General features: G+C 48.8%; 1 protein-coding gene across 3 annotated transcripts in view; it reads right to left on the reverse strand.

Annotated features, from left to right (window-relative positions):
• ARHGEF39 (Rho guanine nucleotide exchange factor 39) overlaps nucleotides 1-22,379 on the reverse strand; it is a 35,922-nt gene extending 13,543 nt beyond the window's left edge. Inside the window, exons 1-6 of one of the 3 annotated variants that reach the window (XM_061612335.1) lie at nucleotides 22,210-22,379; nucleotides 16,814-16,931; nucleotides 16,333-16,491; nucleotides 2,937-3,031; nucleotides 409-529; nucleotides 21-139 (exon numbers count right to left, since the gene is read on the reverse strand). In XM_061612335.1, the coding sequence (XP_061468319.1) occupies nucleotides 21-139; nucleotides 409-529; nucleotides 2,937-3,031; nucleotides 16,333-16,470 (473 nt within the window). In that variant the 5' untranslated portion in view covers nucleotides 16,471-16,491; nucleotides 16,814-16,931; nucleotides 22,210-22,379. Of the gene's footprint in view, nucleotides 1-20; nucleotides 140-408; nucleotides 530-2,936; nucleotides 3,032-16,332; nucleotides 16,492-16,813; nucleotides 16,932-21,806; nucleotides 21,827-21,900; nucleotides 22,152-22,209 lie in introns of those variants that run through there. The other 2 variants (XM_061612346.1, XM_061612355.1) reach the window with 2 other exon arrangements.
• Between the last annotated feature and the right edge of the window lie 384 nt (nucleotides 22,380-22,763).

Consider the following 22,763-nt stretch of genomic DNA (forward strand, 5'->3'; position numbering starts at 1 on the left):
TCTGCAGAGGAACCACTTACTGAGAGAGCCTCCGGAGGGGCAGAGGGAGCAGATCTTCCAGATGGGAGCCCTTGAACTCCGGCCGGGACTCCTGAAGCTTCTTGAAGCGGGAAAAGGATTTGTTTTTCCTCACCAGTTTCTGCAGCAGCAGCCCAGCAAGAGAGGAGGTGAAGGTATCACTGGCTGACCTTTGGGCAGGAGATTCCCTGCCCCCCACTCCTCCCCGTTGCACCCAAGTCTTGATCGGCAACAGCAGGGAAAGAGACGTTCTCCTGCTGCAAAGACTATGGAGGCGGTAGGTGCTCCAGAGGCAGTTGGGCTGGGAATGAGAGCAACTGCCTAGAGTGTCTCAAGAGTGCCAGACTTCAGCCCAAATGTAGTGACAGTGCAGGAAGGATAATGCGTTACCTCCAAGGTGTTCTGGGCCTTTTCCAGGTTTTCAGCATAGCAGATGTAGAGAACCAGCTGGTGGCAGAAGCACTCCAGAGCCACACCCAAGCAGCCTCTCTCCAGGTGAAAAAGCAGAGTCCTGGGGACAAGGGGGGGGGACCTTGAACAAACCGGGTCGGGGGACATCATCCCAAATAGAAGCCCACTCCCCACCCTGCTCCTTCCCAGCTTCAACCCACAAGGGAGGTGAGGGACAACCCAGACAATTCTCCCTGATAGCCTATTCGGCGTTGAAGGCCAAGGGCTCAGGCTAATGGAAATCGGCAGGGAGTCAGTTGTGGGTCATGTTCTACACCCCAAACATTTAAACCACAGAGCAGACAGGACAACGCTTCACTCCACCCATGGGGATATTCTCAACACATTTTCAAATGTGACTTTTCCACCTCAGGGCTAAGACATGAGGAGAGACTGAAAGAACTGGGCATGTTTGGCCTGGAGAAGAGAAGACTGAGGGGAGATAGGATAGCACTCTTCAAGTACGTGAAAGGTTGTCACACACAGGAGGGCCGGGATCTCTTCTGGATCCTCCCAGAGTGCAGGACAAGAAATAATGGGCTCAAGTTGCAGGAAGCCAGGTTTCGACTGGACATCAGGAAAAACTTCCTAACTGTTAGAGCCATATGACAATGGAATCAATTACCTAGAGAGGTTGTGGGCTCTCTGACACTGGAGGCATTCAAGAGGCAGCTGGACAGCCATATGTCAGGAATGCTTTGATTTGGATTCCTGCATTGAGCAGGGGGTTGGACTTGATGGCCTTATAGGCCCCTTCCAACTCTACTATGCTATGATTCTATGACATTTCCCCAAAGAACCAAATTCAGCCGGGGCAATTGGTCCTCAGCAGCAGCACAACCCTCCAGATTGGCCTAATTCTGCAGTGGGGAAGGTTGGCAAGTCTCCTCTCCCTCTTTGATCGCCTCTTGGGGGAAGGTCCCAGGAAATTCTGGAGAGCTTTTCCAGCTGGAAAGTATCCTTCCTTTTTGTATTTTTAGGGCTTGAAACAAGGACTGCTGAAAACGTAGGTTTTGGAGTAATCTGCCAGGCAGCGTAGGAAGCCATTTACCTGAAGAATCATGTGCTTTTTGACAGTTGTGAAATATTTTCTTCTTTTTTAGTATGTAAATTCTGATTTCTTAAGTCTTTTAATTCCACAGTTCCACACTTTGGATTTTTCATGCTCATTAGCCAGTTATAGCCCTTACATATCAGGCTCATAGAATCATAGAACAGTAGAGCTGGAAGGCTCTTATGAGGCCATCTAGTCCACCCCCCTGCTCAATGCAGGAATCTAAATTAAAGCATATTCAACAGGTGGCTGTCCAACTGCCTCTTGAAGGCCTCCAGTGTTGGAAAGTCCACCACCTCCTTAGGTCATCGGTTCTATTGTTGTATGGCTCTAACAGGAAGTTTTTCCTGATGTTCAGCCAAAATCTGGCTTCTTATAACTTGAGCTCATTATTCCATGTCCTGCGCTCTAGGACGATTGGGAAGAGATCCCAGTCCTCCTCTGTATGACAATCTTTCAAGTACTTGAAGAGTGCAATCATATCTCCCCTCAGTCTTTTCTTCTCAAGGCTAAACATGCCCAATTCTTTCAGTCTCTCCTCATAGGGCTTTGTTTCCAGTCCCCTGATCATCCTTGTTGCCCTCCTCTGAACCCGTTCCAGTTTATCTGCATTCTCCATAAAGTACAATGTTCAGAACTGGACTCAATAGTCAAGATGAGGCCTAACCAGTGTCGAATAGAGGGGAACGAGTACTTCACACTCTACTTCTGTCAATGCTGCCTAAAATAGCATTTGCCTTTTTTGCAGCCACATTCCGCTATTGGCTCATATTCAGCTTGTGATCAACCACAATTCTAAGATCTTTCTCACATGCTGAGCCAAGTATCCCCCATCTTATGTGCATTTGGTTTCTTTTTCCTAGGTGTAGCTTTGCACTTATCCCTATTAAATTTCATTCTGTTGTTTTCAACCCAATGCTCCAGCCTATCAAGATCACTTTGCTATTTGTTTCTCTCTTCCAAGGTATTAGCTATGCTTCCCTCGGAGGAACCCAGACAATACTGTGGTTCTTCTTGCAAAGAGGACTTAAGTGTTCTTGCAGTCTGATTAAAATGTAATTTGAATACTGAAGAAGGCACAATTTCCCTCCTCATCATAATGCTGGGCTGGGCAAAGATTTATCCTTCTCTGCCCAACCCAGCCCAACAATGGCACCTGCAGCAAATTCCGCTACTTGGAGGCACCAGACCTGGCCCACTGGCCAGCATTTACCACCACCACCCCAAAAGCATATTAAATAGCCAGGTGGTGTCTCAGTGTACTGAAGTTCTGTAGATTTTGAACATGACGGCTAGTGAAACTGGCAGGATACAAGGCAGGAGGTTAAATTCACGGTCTGTATGCCCTCCCGGCACGCCCCACATGCCCACGCCACCCACCCATTGACAAAGGCTCGTCAAGTGCGTCCCTTACCGGCTGACAGAGCAGATAGACTCCAAGCACCCAAAGATGGCCTCCTGTTCTGCTGGCTTCAAGGTCCCCTTGGCCTTCAAGATGGTCACAAAGTACTAACAAGAAACATGCACAGCAGTTACTTCCCAGGTACAAAGACTTTGATCTCCAGTAACAAGAAGCTCGATCACTCTCTCTGCTGTGCACATACAATGTGGGTAACGAGACAACAGACTCATCTAACCCATCCCAGAAAAAGATGTCTTCCCTTTCCACTGCTTACCCTCAAGAGCCAACCTGTTGGTTCTTAAGATCAAAACGTTGGCAGAGCAGCTTTTAAACTGATTGCGGGGGAGAAGGTAACAGGTGCGGAGGAGGGTCCAGTTCAGGACAGATCAAGCCCCAGGGATGAGGGGGAGATGTCTATGATGGTATCAGTGGTGGGAGGGGGGGTTAGAACTGGGCATTGGGAGCAATTTATTTTATTTATTTATTTATTTATTTTATTTATATACCGCCCTAAGCCCAAGGGCTCTCTGGGCAGTGTACATAAAATAAAGCAATCAGGAATATATAAATACAATAAAACAATAGAATCAAACCAACAAAGGTAAACAAAAATAATCAAACAGTAGCAAAATATAACAATACATATAATAATACGCATTAAAATGCCTGGGAATATAAAAAGGTTTTCACCTGGCGCCGAAAAGATAGCAGCGTCGGCGCCAGGCGAACCTCATCGGGGACACCATTCCATAATTCGGGAGCCACAACCAAAAAGGCCCTATTTCTAGTCACCACCCTCCGAGCTTCTCGATGGGATGGTACTCGGAGGAGGGCCTTAGATGTTGAGCGCAGTGTCCGGGTAGGTTCATATTGGGAGAGGCGCTCCACCAGGTATTGCGGTCCCATGCCGTGTAAGGCTTTATAGGTCAAAACCAGCACTTTGAATTTAGCCCGGAAACAAATAGGAAGCCAGTGCAGACGAGCCAGAACGGGTGTAATATGAGCGGACCTTCTTGTCCGTGTCAACAATCTGGCCGCTGCATTCTGGACTAACTGCAGTTTCCGAACTGTCTTCAAGGGCAGCCCAACGTAGAGCGCATTGCAGTAGTCCAATCTAGAAGTTACCAGAGCATGAACGACTGAGGCGAGGTCGTCACTGTCCAGATAGGGACATAGCTGGGCTACCAATCGGAGATGGTAGAAAGCATTCCTTGCCACTGAGGCTACCTGAGCCTCAAGAGACAAGGAAGAGTCGATAAGAACTCCCAAGCTACGAACCTGTTCTTTCAAGGGGAGTGTAACCCCATCCAGAACAGGGTGAACATCCACCATCTGGGCAGAGAAGGCACTCACTAACAGCGTCTCGGTCTTGTCTGGATTAAGCTTCAGTCTGTTAGCTCTCATCCAATCCATTATCGCGGCCAGGCAACAGTTTAGTACGTTAACAGCCTCACCTGAGGAAGATGAAAAGGAGAAATAGAGTTGCGTGTCATCAGCGTACTGGTGACAACGCACTCCAAAACTCCTGATGACTGCACCCAGCGGCTTCATATAGATGTTGAAAAGCATAGGGGACAGTACCGATCCCTGTGGGACTCCACAATGGAGAGTCCAGGGTATCGAGCAGTGTTCCCCAAGCACTACCTTCTGTTGACAACCCACCAAGTAGGAGCGGAGCCACTGCCAAGCATTACCCCCAACTCCCAACTCCGTGAGCCTTCCCAGAAGGATACCATGGTCGATGGTATCAAAAGCAGCTGAGAGATCAAGGAGAATCAACATGGTCACACTCCCCCTGTCCCTCTCCCGACAAAGGTCATCATACAGGGCGACCAAGGCTGTTTCGGTACCAAACCCAGGCCTAAAACCGGATTGAAACGGATCAAGATAATCAGTGTCATCCAAGAGCCCCTGGAGCTGGTCAGCCACCACCCGCTCCAGAACCTTGCCCAGGAACGGAACATTTGCCACAGGTCTATAGTTGTTCAAGTTATCTGGGTCCAAGGAGGGTTTCTTCAGGAGTGGTCTCACTACCACCGCTTTTAGGCAGTCAGGGACCACTCCCTCTCGCAAAGAGGCATTGATTACCTCCTTGGCCCAGTCGGCGGTTCCGGTCCTACCAGCTTTCACCAGCCAAGAGGGGCAAGGATCCAGCACCGACGTGGTCGCCCGCACCAGTCCAAGGATCTTGTCAACATCCTCAAGCTGCACAGACTGAAACTCATCCAATAAATAAGGACAAGACCGTGTTCTGGATGCTTCATTGAATCCAACTGCTATAATATTGGAGTCTAAGTCCCGACGAATGCTAGCAATCTTGTCCTAGAAGTGTCCAGCATACTCATCACAGCGGGCTACAGATGACTCTATAGTATCCCGAGGGCCAAGATGTAAAAGCCCTCGTACAGTTTTAAAAAGCTCCGCTGGGCGGGAGAGTGATGCCTTAATACTGGCAGCAAAATATCTCTTTTTTGCTGCCCTCACCGCTGCTGTATATCGCTTAGAGCAGGCACTTACCAAGGCATAATTGCATTCGTCGGGAGTCCGCCTCCATCTGCACTCAAGCCTCCTCCTCTCTTGCTTCATCACTCTCAGCTCCAGGGTATACCATGGGGCTGCATGAGCTCTACATAGGAGGGGGCGCATGGGAGCGATCGTGTCAACCGCCCGGGTCATCTCCGTATTCCACAGTTCAACCAGGGCTTCAACAGGAGCGCCAGTCTTCTCAGTCGGAAAATCCCCCAGAGCCCTTTGGAAACCCTCAGGATCCATTAATCTCCGGGGGCGGACCAGTTTAATAGGTCCCCCACCCTTGCAGAGGGAAAGGGTCGCCGTAAGCCTAAACCTCAGCAAGCGGTGATCTGTCCATGACAATGGGGTAGATGAAAAAACCCCAACCTCCAGATCACCATCTCCTTGTCCAGTGGCGAAGATCAAATCAAGGGTATGTCCCGACACATGCGTCGGGCCAGTAACAAACTGAGACAGCCCCATGGTTGTCATGGACGCCATGAAGTCCTGAGCCGCCCCAGATAAAGCAGTCTCGGCATGGACGTTGAAGTTCCCCAGTACCAGCAGTCTAGGGGACTGCAACAATACCTCCGAGACTACCTCTGTCAGCTCAGTTAGGGAATTTGTTGGGCAGCAGGGCGGGCGGTACACCAACAGAATTCCCAGCCTGTCTCTCTGGCCCAGCGCAAGGTGGAGACACTCCAATCCAGTCGTCACCTGTACAGGGTGCTCGGTGAGTGAGAAAGAGCTCCTATAGAGTACGGCGACCCCGCCTCCCCGACCTTCGGCTCTACCATGATGCTGAACCGTATACCCAGGTGGGCAAAGCTGGGAAAGAGCAACTCCTCCTGTATCACCCACCCAGGTCTCGGTTATGCACGCCAGGTCAGCCGCCTCGTCCACAATTAAATCATGAACAAGGGAGATCTTATGCTGTACCGACCTGGCATTTAACAACAGCATATGGAGATCCGAAGGCTGACTGATAGGACAACCAGCAGTCCTGGGGATATGAGGAGAACCTTTAAGCTCCCAGAGAGCTTAAAGCACTGTGGGCTAAAAGACAAGGGCCAAAGGCACTTGGAGAGAGGCACTGTATTTAAGGATATTTACACTACTGCTAGAAGGCTCCAAGCCAAGATGGGCAAGAAGGAGCATTGATATAGTGGGGATAGCAGAAAACTGGTGGAATAGAAAGAACCCGTGGGATACAGTCATCTCTGGATACAAACTCTGTAGGAAGGATGTGCTGGTGGTGGTGTTGCTCTATCCACAAAGGGGAAGACTCCTCCACAGAGTCATTGTGGGTGGAAATATTGGACCCAACAAGTAATATATGACTAGGCGCTTATTACTATCCCTCTGACCAAAATGCCCGAGGTGATCTTAAGATAGGGGAGGAAACCAAGGAAACATCCAAGGGAGGAAGTGCTCTAGTAATGGGTGACTTTAGTTACACTCACATAGACTGGATATGTGCATATTCTGATCACAACGTGGTAAAATTTCTAGATACCCTAAATGACTGTGCCCTACAATAGTTGGTCATGGAACTGACTAGAGGGGTGGCAACCCTGGACTCCAACTGGTGCCCAGGACTTGGTGTGAGATGTAAGTGTTGTTTAATCAGGAACAGTGACAGTAATGTTATCAAATTCAACATATATGTAAGTGAGCAACTGCCAAGAAAATCCAACATAGTCACATTTGACTTGAAAAGAGGAAACTACAAAAAAATGAGAGGATTTGTAAAAAGGAAGTTGAATGGAAAAATGAAGGTGGTCAAATTTTCCGGAATGCTTGCGGGTTGTTCTAAGCCACAATAATAGCTCAGCTACAATGTAGCAGTCAAATATTATTATTATTATTATTATTATTATTATTATTATTATTATTATCATCTTTATTTATACCCCGCCATTTTTCCAAAACTGGAACTTATGGCGGCTTCCAGATAAAAAACACATATAATTAAAAACATACAAAGTCTACATTAAAATAAGATTAAACCATTTCCAATATTAAAACCATACACACATACAGCTAAAAGAGTTCAGACTAGTTTAAAAATGATATAATAGACATTAGCAATGCAGCACCCTTCACGCCCTATCCTTAGCCTTCAATTCCAAAGTCTTGTCGGAATAGGAAGGTCTTTGCTTGTCAGCGGAAGGACTGCAAAGAGGGGGTCATTCTTACCTCCCTAGGAAGGGAATTCCAAAGCCTAGGGGCAGCCACCGAGAAGGCCCTCTCACGCGTCCGCACTAGTCGTACTTGAGAAGATGTGGGTATTGAGAGAAGGGCCTCTCCTGAGGATCTCAGGGCCAGGGCAGGCTCATACAGGGAGATACGGTCTGATAAATAGCCTGGACCTAAGCCGTATAGGGCTTTATAGGTCATCACCACCACTTTGAATTGTGTCCGGAAACAGACTGGCAGCCAGTAGAGCTGTTGCAGCAGGGGAGTTGTATGGTCCCTGTAACCAGCCCCAGTTAACATTCTGGCTGCAGCTCGTTGCACCAACCGAAGTTTCCGAACAGTCTTCAAAGGCAGCCCCACGTAGATCACGTTACAGTAGTCTAAGCGGGATGTAACAAAGGAATGTGTCACCATAGCCAGATCAGACAGCTCAAGGAACGGGCGCAGTTGGCGCACTAATCTTAATTGTGCAAAAGCACTCCTGGCCACTGCAGAAACCTGGGACTCCAAATTTAACACTGAGTCCAGGAGCACACCCAAACTGCGAACCTGTGTCTTCAGGGGGAGTGTAACCCCATCCAGCACAGGCTGTATCCCAGTCCCTGATTCGCCTTACGACTGACCAGGAGCACCTCTGTCTTGTCTGGATTAAGCTTCAATTTGTTCACCCTCATCCAGTCCACCACTACGCCAGCCACAGGTTTAAAACCAAGACAGCTTCCTTGGAATTAGGTGGAAAGGAGACATAGAGTTGGGTGTCATCAGCATACTGATGGCACCGAACTCCAAACCCCCGGACAACCTCTCCCAGCGGTTTCATGTAGATGTTAAATAGCATAGGGGATAAAACTGAGCCCTGAGGGACCCCACAGGCCAATGGCCAAGGGGTCGAACAGGAATCCCCCAGCACCACTTTCTGGGTTTGTCCCTCCAGGAAGGAATGGAGCCACTGCAAAACAGTGCCCCCAAGTCCCATCCCAGCAAGGCGGCTCAGAAGAATACCATGGTCGATGGTATCAAAAGCTGCTGAGAGGTCCAGCAGAACCAACAGGGACACACTCCCCCTGTCCAGTTCTCTGCGTAGGTCGTCCACCAAGGCGACCAAAGCCGTCTCTGTCCCATAACCAGGCCTGAAACCAGATTGAAATGGATCCAGATAATCTGTTTCATCCAAGAATCCCTGGAGCTGGGAGGCCACCACACACTCTATTACCTTACCCAAAAATGGAATATTGGACACTGGCCGGTAATTATCTATTATGGAGGGGTCCAGGGAGGGCTTTTTTAACAAAGGCCTTACAACTGCCTCCTTTAGGTAACCTGGAACTCTGCCTTGGTGTAAGGAGGCATTAACCACTCCCCCCACCCACTCAGCCAGTCCCTCTCTGGCACTTTTTATAAGCCAGGAAGGGCAAGGGTCTAGCAGACATGCGGTGGCTCTCACCTCTCCAAGGATCTTGTCCACATCCTCGGGCTGTACAAATTGAAAAGAATCCATCATTATTGGACAGACAGGAGCCAAAGTTACATCCCCTGAGACTGTATCAATTATAGCATCTAAGTCGGAACGAATCTGAGCGACTTTATCTGCAAAGTGCTGTGCAAACTCTTGGCAGCGGGCTGTTGAGTGATCTATATTACCCTCTTGGGGGCCAGAATATAAAAGACCCCTGACCACTCGAAACAGCTCCACTGGGCGGCTCCCCGCAGATGCAATGGTGGCAGAAAAGAATGATTTCTTTGCTGCCCACACTGCCACAGAGTAGGCCTTCAAATAGCCTCTAGCCTGTGTTCGGTCAGACTCGCTCCGAGTCTTCCACCAACGTCGCTCTAGTCTCCGTCTCATTTGTTTCATCACTGCCAGCTCCTTGGTAAACCAAGGGGCTGGTTTGGCTCCACTTCGTGAGAGGGGGCGCTCAGGAGTGATCATGTCCACCCCCCTGGCCATTTCCCCATTCCAGAGGTCAACCAGAGCTTCGACAGAATCGCCTGCCGAGGTGGCAGGAAAATCCCCAAGAGCCATCAGGAAACCATCCGGACCCATCAGCCTCCTGGGGCGGACCATCCTAATCGGTCCCCCACCCCTGCAGAGGTTCCGAGTCCCAGTGAGTCTAAACCCCACCAGGTAGTGATCTGTCCATGACAAAGGAACTACAGAAAGTTCCTCCACACCAAGATCACCATCATCCCCCTCCACACAGAAAACAAGGTCCAGGGTATGGCCAGCAACACGAGTGGGGCCAGATACTACTTGGGACAGACCCATGGTTGTCATGGAGGCCATGAAGTCCTGAGCTACTCCCGACAGGGCGGCCTCGGCATGAATGTTGAAGTCCCCCAGCACCACAAGCCGAGGGGACTCCAACATCTGCCCCGAGACCACCCCGGCTAGCTCAGGGAGACTGTTGAGCAGCGGGGTGGGCGGTACACCAACAGAATCCCTAATCTGTCCCGACCACCCAGCTTCAAATACACACACTCACACCCTGGACACTGTGGGGTAGGGCACCTGGTCAGGGAGATAGTATCCCGATAGACCACTGTGACTCCACCTCCCCGCCCCCCAGGTCTTGCCTGCTGCTGCACAGAGAAACCTGGTGGGCAAAGCTGAGAGAGATTAACCCCCCCAGCTTCATCCAACCAGGTCTCAGTAATACAAGCCAGGTTGGCATGCTCATCCAGGATCAAGTCCTGAATGGCTGTTGTTTTACCATTCACCGACCTGGCATTCACAAGCAGCAATTTCAGCCCCGGGGGAATGTCACCACGGCTATCCAGGGTATTTAAACGGGGAGACAGTTTGGGTCAACCAGCACTCTGTTGCATACCCCTCTCCCCTGATAACATAACTGCCTCCCTACTCCGTATCTCCCTCTGCCCTATACAACACTAATGGTAGCCCCCCGGATCCCCCTCCCTCCCCTCTTGTAGTGAAGACACATCCTACCGCTATAAGACAGACAAAAGCCTTGTTCTTGAACAAACACACTACTAGCAGGCCAGTATAAACACGTGGAAAACCGCTGGAGTGGGTCACCAAAACTGCTGAGTCAGGGCCTAGCTATCAGAGGCAATAAGGCTTCCTTCAAACAATGGAAGGCTTGTCCAAATAAGGAGAGAACACAAACTCTGGCAAAGAAATACAAGCAGACAATAAGAGATGCCAATTTATTATTATTATTGTTATTGTTGTTGTTGTTATTATTATTATTATTATTATTATTATTAGAGGAGCACATTGCTAAAAACAAAGACCAACAACAACAAAAATCTTTAAATCTTTAAGCCATCCAGAGAAGGTTGCAATGCCCAGGGCTTTCCTCTTCTTTCTGGGGCCCACTTGCTGCAACCCTCCCTCCCAGCCAACAGATCTGCCCCACATGCCAACATTTTGTTGCCTAATCTACGTTGCCAAATCCATGGGGTCAGTGCTATGGGTTGGCACTTCACCCTCCTCAGCTTATGCATCTGCCCTCTCCTTCCTCACTTTAAGCATGCACTGAAGGCAGACTTTATTTCAGTAGAGAATTCTGTATTACAGCTTTGAAAGGGGTTTGTTTTTGCTGCTGTTGCTATTTGCACTCCTCCTTTCTGTTGTGTTCTATTTTTTTTTAAAAAAAATGTTACACTGCTTATTATTTAAAATGGTTGTAAACTGCCTTAGATTTGGACTTTTCCTTAACCTGTAAGTTTAAAGAAGAAGAGAAGTAGAAGAGAGTAGAAAGGGAAAGAAAAATACTCCACGTACGGTTTCCCCTCTATTCGGCACTAGTTAGGCGTCATCTTGAGTACTGCCTCCAGTTCTGGACCCCACTTTAAGAAGGATGTAGGCAGACTGGAACGGGTTTAGAGGAGGGCAACGAGGATGATCAGGGGACTAGAAACAAAGCCCTATGAGGAGAGACTGAAAGAACTGGGCATGTTTACCCTTGAGAAGAGAAGACTGAGGGGAGATATAGCACTGTTCAAGTACTTGAAAGGTTGCCACACAGAGGACTAGGATCTCTTCTCGATTGTGCCAGAGTGCAAGACACAGAATAATGGGCTCAAGTTACAGGAAGCCAGATTTCAAGTGAACATCAGGAAAAACTTCATGATAGAGTGGTACAACAATGGAACCAATGACCTAGGAAGGTGGTGGGTTCTCCAACACTGGAGGCCTTCAAGAGGCAGCTGGACAGCAACTTGTCGGGTATGCTTTAATTTGGATTCCTGCACTGAGCAGGGGGTTGGACTCGATGGCTTTATAGGCCCTTTCCAAACGTATGATTCTATGACTGGCTACGAAGGTGGTGCCGACGCAAGAAATTTGGATTCTGGGACTATGGGCTACACTTCCTGGAAGATGGACTGCTTGCAAGTGATGGTTGCACCTGACAAGGACTGGGAATAATGTTTTTGGCTACAGCATGAAGAACTTCATCAGGAGAGCTTTACACTGAATCCTAAGGGGGAGGGAGACGTAAACTTAGTGGTAATCACTAATAAAGGCTTGTGCACAGTAAGAGGAAGTGAGAGAACAGCTCTAATGGAGCCCAGTAATAGTCTTCATAAAAATGTAGGAAGGAAGCCAGACCATAAACCGCATGGTCTTCAATGTCTGTGTACTAATGCCCAGAGTATGGGAAACAAACAGGATGAACTTGAACTCTTAATACAGGAGGGTAAATACGACTTGATAGGTATAACTGAAACTCGGTGGGATGACTCCCATGACTGGAATACAGCAACTGAAGGATATAATTGTTCAAAAAGAACAGAAAGAACAGAAAGGGAGGTGGAGTCGCTCTATATGTTAAAAATATATATCCCTGCACAGAAATACAGGAGGATGAGCTGGGTAGCTGCACTGAGAGTATCTGAATTAAAATAAATGGGGCAAGGAATAAAAGGAACATTGTGGATGGAGTCTACTACTGACCACTCAATCAAGGAGAAGATGAGAATGAAACTTTTGAAAATCAAATTGCCAATGTTTTGAGGAGGCGTGATGTAATAGTAATGGGGGACTTCAATTATCCCGATACCTGTTGGGAGACAAATCCTGCCAAACACGGCCCCTCCAAGAAATTCCTGACTTGTGTTACTGATAACTTTCTCCTACAGAAAGTGGAGGAAGCAACTAGAGGATCAGCTATCCTTGACTTGATTCTAACCAGAAGATATGACTTAGTGGATGAAGTGGCAGCTATGGGAACTCTGGGGGAAAGTGACCACACTATACTTGAGTTCTTGATTTTAAAGGAAGCAAAAGCTGAGAATAGTCATATGCGTACTCTGGACTTTAGGAAAGCTGATTTTAATAAACTCAAAACAATGGTAAGTAAAGTTCCACGGCAAGCAACCCTAATGAGAAAAGGAGTCCAAGATGGATAGGCGTTTCTAAAAGGGGAAATTCCAAAGGCACAATGGCAAGCAATTCCAACAAGAAAAAAGGGGAAAGACCACAGAAGAAGCCAATGTAGCTTCACAGAAAGTTTAGAGATGACCTGAAAACAAAAAGAGACACATACAGGAAGTGGAAAGAAGGCCAGGCCACAAAGGAAGAGTACAGGCAGGTAGCATAGAATTGCAGGGATGGCATCAGGAAGGCTAAAGCTTAGAATGAGCTGAGGTTAGCGAGATGGCAAAAGCAACAAAAAAGCTTTCTTCAGGTACATCCATAGTAAAAAACAGAGGAAAGAAATGGTGGTATATGAGGTTGGCAAAATGATAACAGGCATAAGTGCTCAATTCCTACTTCAGCTCAGTCTTCTCCCAAAGGGGGTCTATGACCCTCTTAGCAAACGAGAAGTACAAGGTGAAGGGGAAAGATTGCAGCTTGAGATTGATAGATAAATGGTCAAGGAATACCTAATTACTCTGAATTAGTTCAAATCTCCAGGGCCCGATGAACTGCATCTAAGAGTATTGAAGGAACTGGCTGAAGAACTCTTGGAGCCTCTGTTTATTATCTTTGCGAAATTATGAGGATGTGTGAAATGCTGGATGACTAGAATAGAGCTAATGTTGTCCCTGTCTTCAAAAAGGAGGAATCTGGGAACTACAGACCAATCAGTCTGACATCAATTCCTGGGAAAATTCTGGAGCAGATTAAAGTGGTTAATCTGTAAACACCTTGAAAACAATGCATTGATTACAAGAAGCCAACATGGATGTATCAAGAACAAATCCTGCAAGATTAATTGTATCTCATGTTTTGATTGGGTAACCTCCCTGGATATTCTGATTAGAAAGCTAGCTAAATGTGGGCTGGATGGAACAACTATCAGGTGGATCCACAGTTGGCTCCAGAATCTTACTCAAACAGGGCTTATCAATGGTTCCTTCTCAAACTGAGGGGAGGTAACAACCGGGGTACCGCAGGGCTCGATCCTGGGTCCAGTGCTCTTCAACATTTTTAGTAATGATTTGGATGAGGAGATACAGGGAATGTTTATCAAATTTTCAGATTATACAAAATTGGGAGGGATATCTAATGCCCTGGAGGACAGAAACAAAATTCAAAGTGATCTTGATAGGCTAGAGCATTTGGCTGAAAACAACAGAATTAAATTTAACAGGGATAAGTGCAAAGTTCTGCACCTAGGGAAAAAAAACCAAATACACAGTTGTAAGATGGGGGATACTTGGCTCAGCAATACTACATGCGAGAAGTATCTTGGAATTGTTATTTATCACAAGCTGAATATGAGTCAATAGTGCATTGTTGCTGCAAAAAAGGCAAATGCTATCTGAGGCTGCATTAAGAGAAGTATAGTTTCCAAATAGTGTGAAGTATTGGTTCCCCTTTATTCAGCACTGGTTAGGTCTCATCTGGAGTACAGTATCTATATCTGGACACAGCACTGTAAGAAGAATGCAGACAAACTGGAACAGGTTCCAAGGAGGGCAACAAGGATGATCAGGGGACTGAAAACAAAGTCCTATGAAGAAAGACTGAAAGAACGGGGCATGTTTAGCCTGGAGAAGAGAAGAGTTTATTTATTTATTTTTTATTTATTAAATTTATTAGTTGCCCATCTGGCTGGCAATCCAGCCATTCTGGGCGACGTACCAAATTAAAACATATAGTTACATTAAAATATTAAAATCTCAACCAATAATAATAAAACCTAACCCACCCCAAAACCCTGTTTGAAGAGCCAGGTCTTCAAGGCCTGGAGAAAGCTCATCATAGAGGGGGGCATGACGGAAATCGTTTGGAAGGGAATTCCACAGAGTGGGGGCCACAATTGAAAAAGCCCTCTCTCCAGTCCTCACCAGTGTAGCTGTTTTAACTGGTGGGATGAAGAGAAGGTCTTTCGAGGCTGATCTAGTTGAGTGGCATTGCTAATGATGGTGGAGGCGCTCCTTCAGATAGACTGGGCCAAAACCGTATAGGGATTTAAAGGTCAAAGCCAACACCTTGAATTGGGCTTGGAAAACAACTGGTAACCAGTGCAACTCCTTCAGCACTGGAGTGATGTGATCTCGCCGGCAGCTGCTTTTAATCAGGCAAGCCGCCACATTCTGTACCAGTTGCAGCTTCTGGACCGTTTTCAAGGGTAACCCCACGTAGAGCACATTACAGTAGTCTAGGCGAGAGGAGACCAGGGCATGTACTACAGATGGGAACAGATGGTTGGGAAGGTAGGGGTGCAGCCTCCGTATCAGATGGAGTTGATACAGCGCTGCCCGGCTCACAGCCGAGACCTGAGCCTCCATGGACAGCTGGGAGTCGAGAACGACCCACAGGCTGCGGACCTGGTCTTTCAGGGGCAATTGTACCCCATTGAGTACCAGGTCAACATCCCCCAACCCTCCCTTGTCTCCCACGAACAGTACCTCAGTTTTGTCAGGGTTCAGCCTCAGCTTATTCCCTCCCATCTAGCCACTCACCGACTCCAGGCACTTGGATAGGGTTTCTACAGCCAACCTCGGTGAAGATTTGAATGAGAGATAGAGCTGCGTGTCATCCGCATACTAGTGACATTGCAGCCCAGATCTCCTAATGATAGCCCCCAGCAGCTTTATATAGATGTAGGGGAGGGAGAGTGAGGGGAGATATGTTAGTACTTGAAAGGTTGCCACACAGAGGAGGGCCGGGATCTCTTCTCCATCATCCCAGAGTACAGGAAATGGAATAATGGGCCTAAGTTGCAGGAAGCCAGATTTCGGCTGAACATCAGGAAAAACTTCCTAACTGTTAGAGCAGTCCGACAATGGAACCAATGACCTAGGGAGGTGGTGGGATGAACATCAGGAAAACTGAACTTCAGAAAAAACTTCCTGATAGAGTGGTACAACAATGGAACCAATGACCCAGATAGGCGGTGGGTTCTCCGACACTGGAGGCATTCAAGAGTCAGCTGGACAGCCACCTGTTGAGTATTCTTTAAGTTGGATTCCTGCCTCAAGCAGGGGGTTGGACTCGATGGCTTTATAGGCCCAACTCTACTATTCTATGATTCTATAAATATCAGTCCAAAAATCTGCCCACCACCCAACCCTGCCTCACATCTGGACTAATGGCAATGAAGAAAAGTCAGCACTGCAGAAAGCAAGCAAGGAAGCAGAGTCAGCAGAGAAAGAGCTGGGAGATTAATGGGGTGCCTTAGCCTGCATGTTATCAACACAAGAATCAAAGCTAAGAAGAAGCCCCCTGCCTGCCTGCCACCCCCCTCCCCATTCAGGGCACGGCAGCCCAGCTCCTCACCACAGCTACCAAGCCCAGTTGGTCCAGGTATTCCTGCTCTGTTTGCACCAGCTCCTTAGCCGTCCGGCAGCGCTTTCTCTCCCACCGGGCTCTCTGCTCTTCCACCAGATGGCAGCTGCTCCCAACGATGGTGCTCATTGTGTGTTTCAGGACAGAGACCTTGAAGAGAAAGAGAGCCAATTGTCAGTACAGCCCAGGAACCTGTCTGCAATCAGACAGCAAGATGGGGGGGGGCAGGGTAGGGAGTGGAGAGAGAAACATCCAACGCAAGATAGGGAATATCCATTTCTGATAAGCTTTGAGGCAAACGCACATGCACAACGCACACACTTTTTAGCATACTTTGACCTATTTCAAAGATGCTTCCCACCTCCTGAACTTCAGAGATATGGCAGATAATGAATATAAACTAAAATAAATGTATGTGAATTGTTCAGAGAAGATACTTCAGAGAAAACGGATACGTGGGGCCACTAGGTACCTGCAAAACAGCTGCACAGGGAGTGCCAGGGCATCAGTCCCTAGCAGAATGGTTGCCTTCTAGACTTGGGGTTCCGAAGGGGCTCTCAAAATCCGGGCAGGCAAACTAGAAGAGCAGGCTGGGGAAAGAGTCGACGTTTTTAAAATTAAAAATGTATTATGATACAGATTTGTTTATTTTTATTTATAAAAATATTTATAGACTGCCTCTCCTAAAATCAGGGCAGGATTTAACAAAATGTATTATTTATTTATTTCATTTGTATCCCGCCCTTCCTCCCAGCAGGAGGCCAGGGCGGGAAACAAAGCACTAAAACACTTTAAAACATCATGAAAACAGATCTTAAAATACATTAAAACAAAACAGCATTAAAAACATTTTAAAAAAATGTACAAGTGCAATGAGCATAAAATACCATATAAACAAAAAAGACAGTAGAGAAATCCTGCTTAGATGTGCTTCCTTACAACCCTGGACCTTTTTTGAGATCCTACACTGTGATAGCTCTGAACAATAAAGTGTCATGACGTAACTCTCCTGCCCCTTTTCTTTTTTTGCAGATCAGTGAGACAAAAAACGCTGATGATGGACATAAATGACCATTTTTCACGTTTCGGAGTGGTGGTGCTGGAGTGAAACCAGCACAGCTTCTGCAGGGTAAGTCCTATCTCACCAACCTATAAGGACATATTGAAGGTTTCAGCATGCATATAGATAGAGGTGGTCCAGTGGTCACAGTGTACTTTCAAAAAGCTTTCGACAAAGTACCTGACCAAAGACTCCCGAGTAAACTTAGTAGTCATGTAATAAGAGGGGTGAAGTGGTTAAGGTGTTGGACTGCGACCTGGGAGACCAGGGTTCAAATCCCCACATAGCCATGAAGCTCACTGGGTGACCTGTGGCCAGTCACTGCCTCTCAGCCTCATGAAAACCCTCTTCATAGGGTCGCCATAAGTCGGGATCGACTTGAAGGCAATACATTATTATAATAAGAGGAGAGGTCCTCTTGTGGATGAGGAACTGGTTAAGCAGCAGGAAGCGGAGAGAAGGAATAAATGGACACTCCTCCTCATGGAGGGATGTAGAAATTGGAGACCCCCAAGATGGTTCTTGTATTGGGACCTGTGCTTTTTAACTAGTTCATAAACGACTGAGAGTTAGAGGTGAGCAGAGAGGTGGCCACGTTGGCTAACGATACTAAATTGTTCAGGGGTGTTAAAACAAAAATGGATTGTGAAGAGCTCCAAAAGGACGTCTCCAAACTGAGTGAACGGGCAATAAAATGGCAAATGCAATCCAATGTAACAAATATAAAATGATACATGACGGGGCAAAAAAAAAATCACTTATACACTCATGGGGTCTGAACTGGCAGTGATTGGCCAGGAATGAGACCTTGGGGTCCTAGTAGATAGCTCCATGAGGATGTCGACCCAGCATGCGGCAGCTGTGAAAAAGGCAAATTACACACTAGGGATTGTTAGAAAAGCTATTGAAAATAAAACTGCTGATATCGTAATGTCATTGTATAAATCTATGGTGTGGCCACATTTGGAATACTGTGTACAGTTCTGGTCGCCTCACCTCAAAAAGGATATTTTAGAGCTGGAAAAGGTTCAGAAAATGGCAACCAGAATGATCAACAGTATAGAGCAACTTCCCTACAAGGAACGGTTGCAGTATTTAGGGGTTAAGAACATAAGAAGAGCCTGCTGGATCAGGCCAGTGGCCCATGCAGTACAGCATCCTGTTCTCACAGTGGCCAACCAGATGCCCATTAGGGGAAGCCCGCAAGCAGGACCTGAGCTCAAGAACACTCTCCCCTCCTGCAATTTCTAGCAACTGGTATTCAGAAAAATACTGCTTTTGACCATGGACATCATGGCTAGTAGCCACTGACAGCTTTATCCTCCATGAATTTGTCTAATCATGTGTAGTTCCTGCACAGGGTGAGAGCCTGTGCAGTGAACTGAATGATAGGAGAAAGTTGCCAGATGCCTTCAGAGTGTCTGTAACTGGCAGAAGGCTGGCCCTCCCTGGGTGTGAGACAGAGGGGGAGTAGATGGGCCCTGTGTGGAAAATACAGTAGGCCCCCACTCATATGGCAGGTTAGGTTCCAGACCCCCGCTGAAAAGCGGATCAGCTCTAGCGTGGGGGTCTGGAACCTAACCCACTGATCACATCAGAGGAGGAGAAGATCAACACAGGCTGCAGGGACAGGGTGGGGAGGAATTGTTGTGGTCTACAGAACTTCCATCTGTCACCAGGAAACCACTCTGTCTCGGAGCTGGCTGTGAGGGCCTGCACCTGGTTGCTGGTGGTGTACCGTCCACCCTGCTGCCCAGCAGCTTCTCTGACTGAGCTGGCGGAGGCCATCTTGGCTGTAGTGTTGGAAGAGCCCAGAACGACAATCCTGGGTGATTTCAAAGTCCACACTGAGGCTGCCTCTAGTGTTCCAGCTCGGGACTTCATGACTTCCATGACGACCATGGGGCTGTTTCAAATTGTCACCGGCCCGACACATAGGACAGGGCACACCCTCGACTGGGTTTTTGCTCCAGATGGAGGAAGGGGTGGTCTGGAGATGGGCAGGGTGGATGTCACCCCATTGTTATGGTCAGACCACTTCCTGGTGAAGTGTAGATTTATGGCTCTGATCCTTTCCTGCAGGGGTGGTGAACAGAACAAGATGGTCCACCCCCCAGAGACTAATGGAATCCACTGGATTTCTAAATGGCCTCGGGAAGTTCCCAGTAGATAGAGCAGATGACCCTGTTGAAGCCCTTGTCACGCTGTGGAACAGCAAGGCACGTTGGACTCTTGACACGGTTGCCCCCGAGTGCCCTCTCTGGCATTGTGGAGCCCGGTTTGCACCTTGTTACACCAGTGAGTTAAGGGAAATGAAACAGGCTGGACGACGGCTAGAGCACAAGTGGCGAAAGACATGCTGTGAGGCTGATCGGGTACGAGTAAAACATCATAACCATGCCTACTGTGTGGTGGTGAGGGCAGCGAAAAAGGCCCACTTCTCTGCCTCTATCACATCCTCAAGTAGCCATCCAGTGGAGCTTTGCAAGGCACTTTGAGGGTAAAGTTGCTTGCCTCCGTAGCAGTCTTGATGCCCCATCCACATCTACTGTAGTCCACAATGAGGTGTCCAGTGCAACGTCTGCTGCAACTTCTTGGAAACGGTTTCAGTTGACGCGGCCTGATGACGTGGATAAGGTGCTTGCGATGATGTGGCCAGCAACATGTCCTCTCGACCCTTGCCCTTCTTGGCTTATTAAAGCTTGCCGATGGGATTTGACCGAGTGGATCCAGGGTGTGGTCAACGCATCATTGCGGGAGGGAGTGGTTCCAAGCCACCCTGAAAGAGGCAGTGATCCAACCTCTCCTGAAAAAGCCCACCCTGGACCCATTCGTTTGCGACAATTACCGACCGGTCACAAATACCCCCTTCTTAGGGAAGGTGATTAAGAGGGTTGTGGCGCAGCAACTGCAAGTACTCTTGGCTGAAACATATTATCTTGACCCGTTCCAGTCTGGGTTCAGGCCTGGTTATTGGGACTGAATCGGCCTTGGTTGCCCTGATGGATGACCTTTATCGGGAGAAGCACAGGGGAAGTGCGACCCTTTTATTCTTACTTGATCTCTCAGCAGCTTTTGATACCATTGACCATGATATCCTTCTGGTGAAGGTTGGTGAGATGGGTACTGGATGCACTGTTTTACAGTGGTTCCGATCCTATCTCCAAGGTTGCTCTCAGAGAATAGCATTGGGTGACCGTCTTTCGGCCCCCTGGCAGTTGTGCTGTGGGGTGCCGCAGGGCACCACCTTGTCCCCCATGCTGTTCAACATCTCTATGAAACCCTTGGCAGCAGTCATCAGGAGATTTGGGGCAAGGTGTCAGCAGTACGCTGATGATACCAAGCTCTATTTCTCTGTAACATCTGGATCGGCAGAGGCTGTGCAAGCCCTGGACCGCTGCCTGGAGCCGGTGATGGGCTGGATGAGGGCCAATAAACTGAGTCTGAATCCTAGCAAGACGCAGGCACTGTGGGTTGGTGGTTTCCAAGTTCGGATAATTGGTCAGTTGCTTGCTTTGGATGGGGTCGTATTCCCTCTGAAAGGGCAGGTTCTTAGTCTGGGGGTGCTCCTGGATCCATCTTTCTTGCTAGAGGCCCAGGTGACCTCAGTGGCTAGGAATGCCTTTTAGCAGCTTCGGCTGGTAAGACAGCTACAGCCATTTCTGCTGCAACCTTTCCTCATAAGGGAGCCACACCATCCCCTTGAACATTTGGGTTGCCCTTTTCTGAACCTTTCCCAGATCTACAATATCCATTTTGAGATGTGGTGACTACAACTGTACACAGTGTTCCATATAGGGCATAGATTTGTATAGCACAGAATAATATTAGCAAAAAGACAAGTCTCTGCCCCCTGGTTACAGCTGGAAAGAGCCTTGGAAGACATGCAGCCAATGAGGGAGAGACCTGCCAGAGAACCCTTTCCTGATTGGAGTACAGTCTTGCACAAGGTCCTCTGAGCAGGTTTGCACCCCAATCCACTTTAGAAAACATGGGCCAGGGCCAGGAAGTCATTTTGAACCCTTCCTCTGGCGGTGTTACAGTGTTGCATAGCAGTTACAGTACCAATATGAGACTAGAACTGACAGACCATGGGTCAAATCTCGTCAGCCACAAAGCTCCCTGATAAAATGTGGGGAGGGAGCCTGGGGGCCCAGTACACCCCCTTGCGCCTTTTGGAGGAAGGATATAAACGAAAACGAACCCCCTGCCTGCCCAGGCCTAGGCAGACGCAAGGGCAAGGGGCTTCGGAGTCCCCGAAGAGGGGCTGCTCCCGGTCCTCCCACCCAAAGCCGTCCGACTCCGCTCGCTCCGCAAACCTTCCGGTGCTTGGGCGATGCCCCCACCGTCCCGTGCTTGGCCCCTCCCTGAGATCCCTTCTGGCCCAACAAGAGCCCAGCCTCACCCTTTAGACCCCGGAGGAGAGGGGCTCCTGCGCCCACCCGTGGAGAGCACCTCGCGGCCTCCAAAGATTTAAGCGCAACCCGCACCGAGCTTACTCAGAAGTAAATCCTATGGAATTCAGTGGGGGTTCTCCAAGGTAAGCAGTTAGGACGGCAGCTTTAGGTAAGAAAGGGATTCGCAGCTGTCTGGCCGTGCCTCTCTAGATCGCAAACGCAAAAGGCTGCGCGGCTCGGCCACCTCCAGGCCAGCCGACGGCCGCGCCCTCCCCGCCTAAAGTCAGCAACGGGGCAGAAGAGCCGGGGGCGGGCTCCCTGGGTCCCCTCCAAACCCCTCTCGGGAAGCACCAAGCAGCACAAAAGGGTCAGAAGGAGGCCCGGGCCCCGCGCTCTCGCGGCGCAACCTACCTTCGCCGGCCCGGACTTTCCAGAACCCGCCGCGCGTTCAAACGGCCGGATGGGGCCGGCCCCTTCCTGTGTCCCTGGCCCCGCCCAGGGAGTGCGGCTGGTCGGCCAGGCGTGGGGAGCCGCGGCTCTCTTCCTTCTCCGCCGCCGCCTGCCTCTGGGCAGACTCGCTGCTTGCTGGCAGGAAGGCGGCGACGCCTCCGCCGGCGCGAGGCTTTGGGCGATGAGTTGGGCTTTGGGGCGCCCGCAAATGCCCTCCCTGAATCCTCGGGCCTGCATGGAAAGAGGATTCCCCTGCGCGACCCAGACCGTGTCCGTTCCCCCCCACACAGCGTAAGCCCTTTTCTGCGGGACTGGCTCTCTACGCCTAGTCTTGACGGAGGTCGCAGCTGGCCAGAGTTTTCTCCCGTTCCGTCCCACGGCTTCTGCTGGGGGGGATCGCCTGCTCTATGCAGGCAGGTTCACGTCAAAACTGAGCTCAGTAACGGAGCCCTCTTTCCCTGGCCTGGCAGCCAGCGCGAAGAGAGAGAGCCTTCCTGGTGACGGAGATGGAGGCC

This window comes from Rhineura floridana, chromosome 1 (genome assembly GCF_030035675.1).
Source record: "Rhineura floridana isolate rRhiFlo1 chromosome 1, rRhiFlo1.hap2, whole genome shotgun sequence".
In the NCBI taxonomy this organism is placed as follows: domain Eukaryota; kingdom Metazoa; phylum Chordata; class Lepidosauria; order Squamata; family Rhineuridae; genus Rhineura; species Rhineura floridana.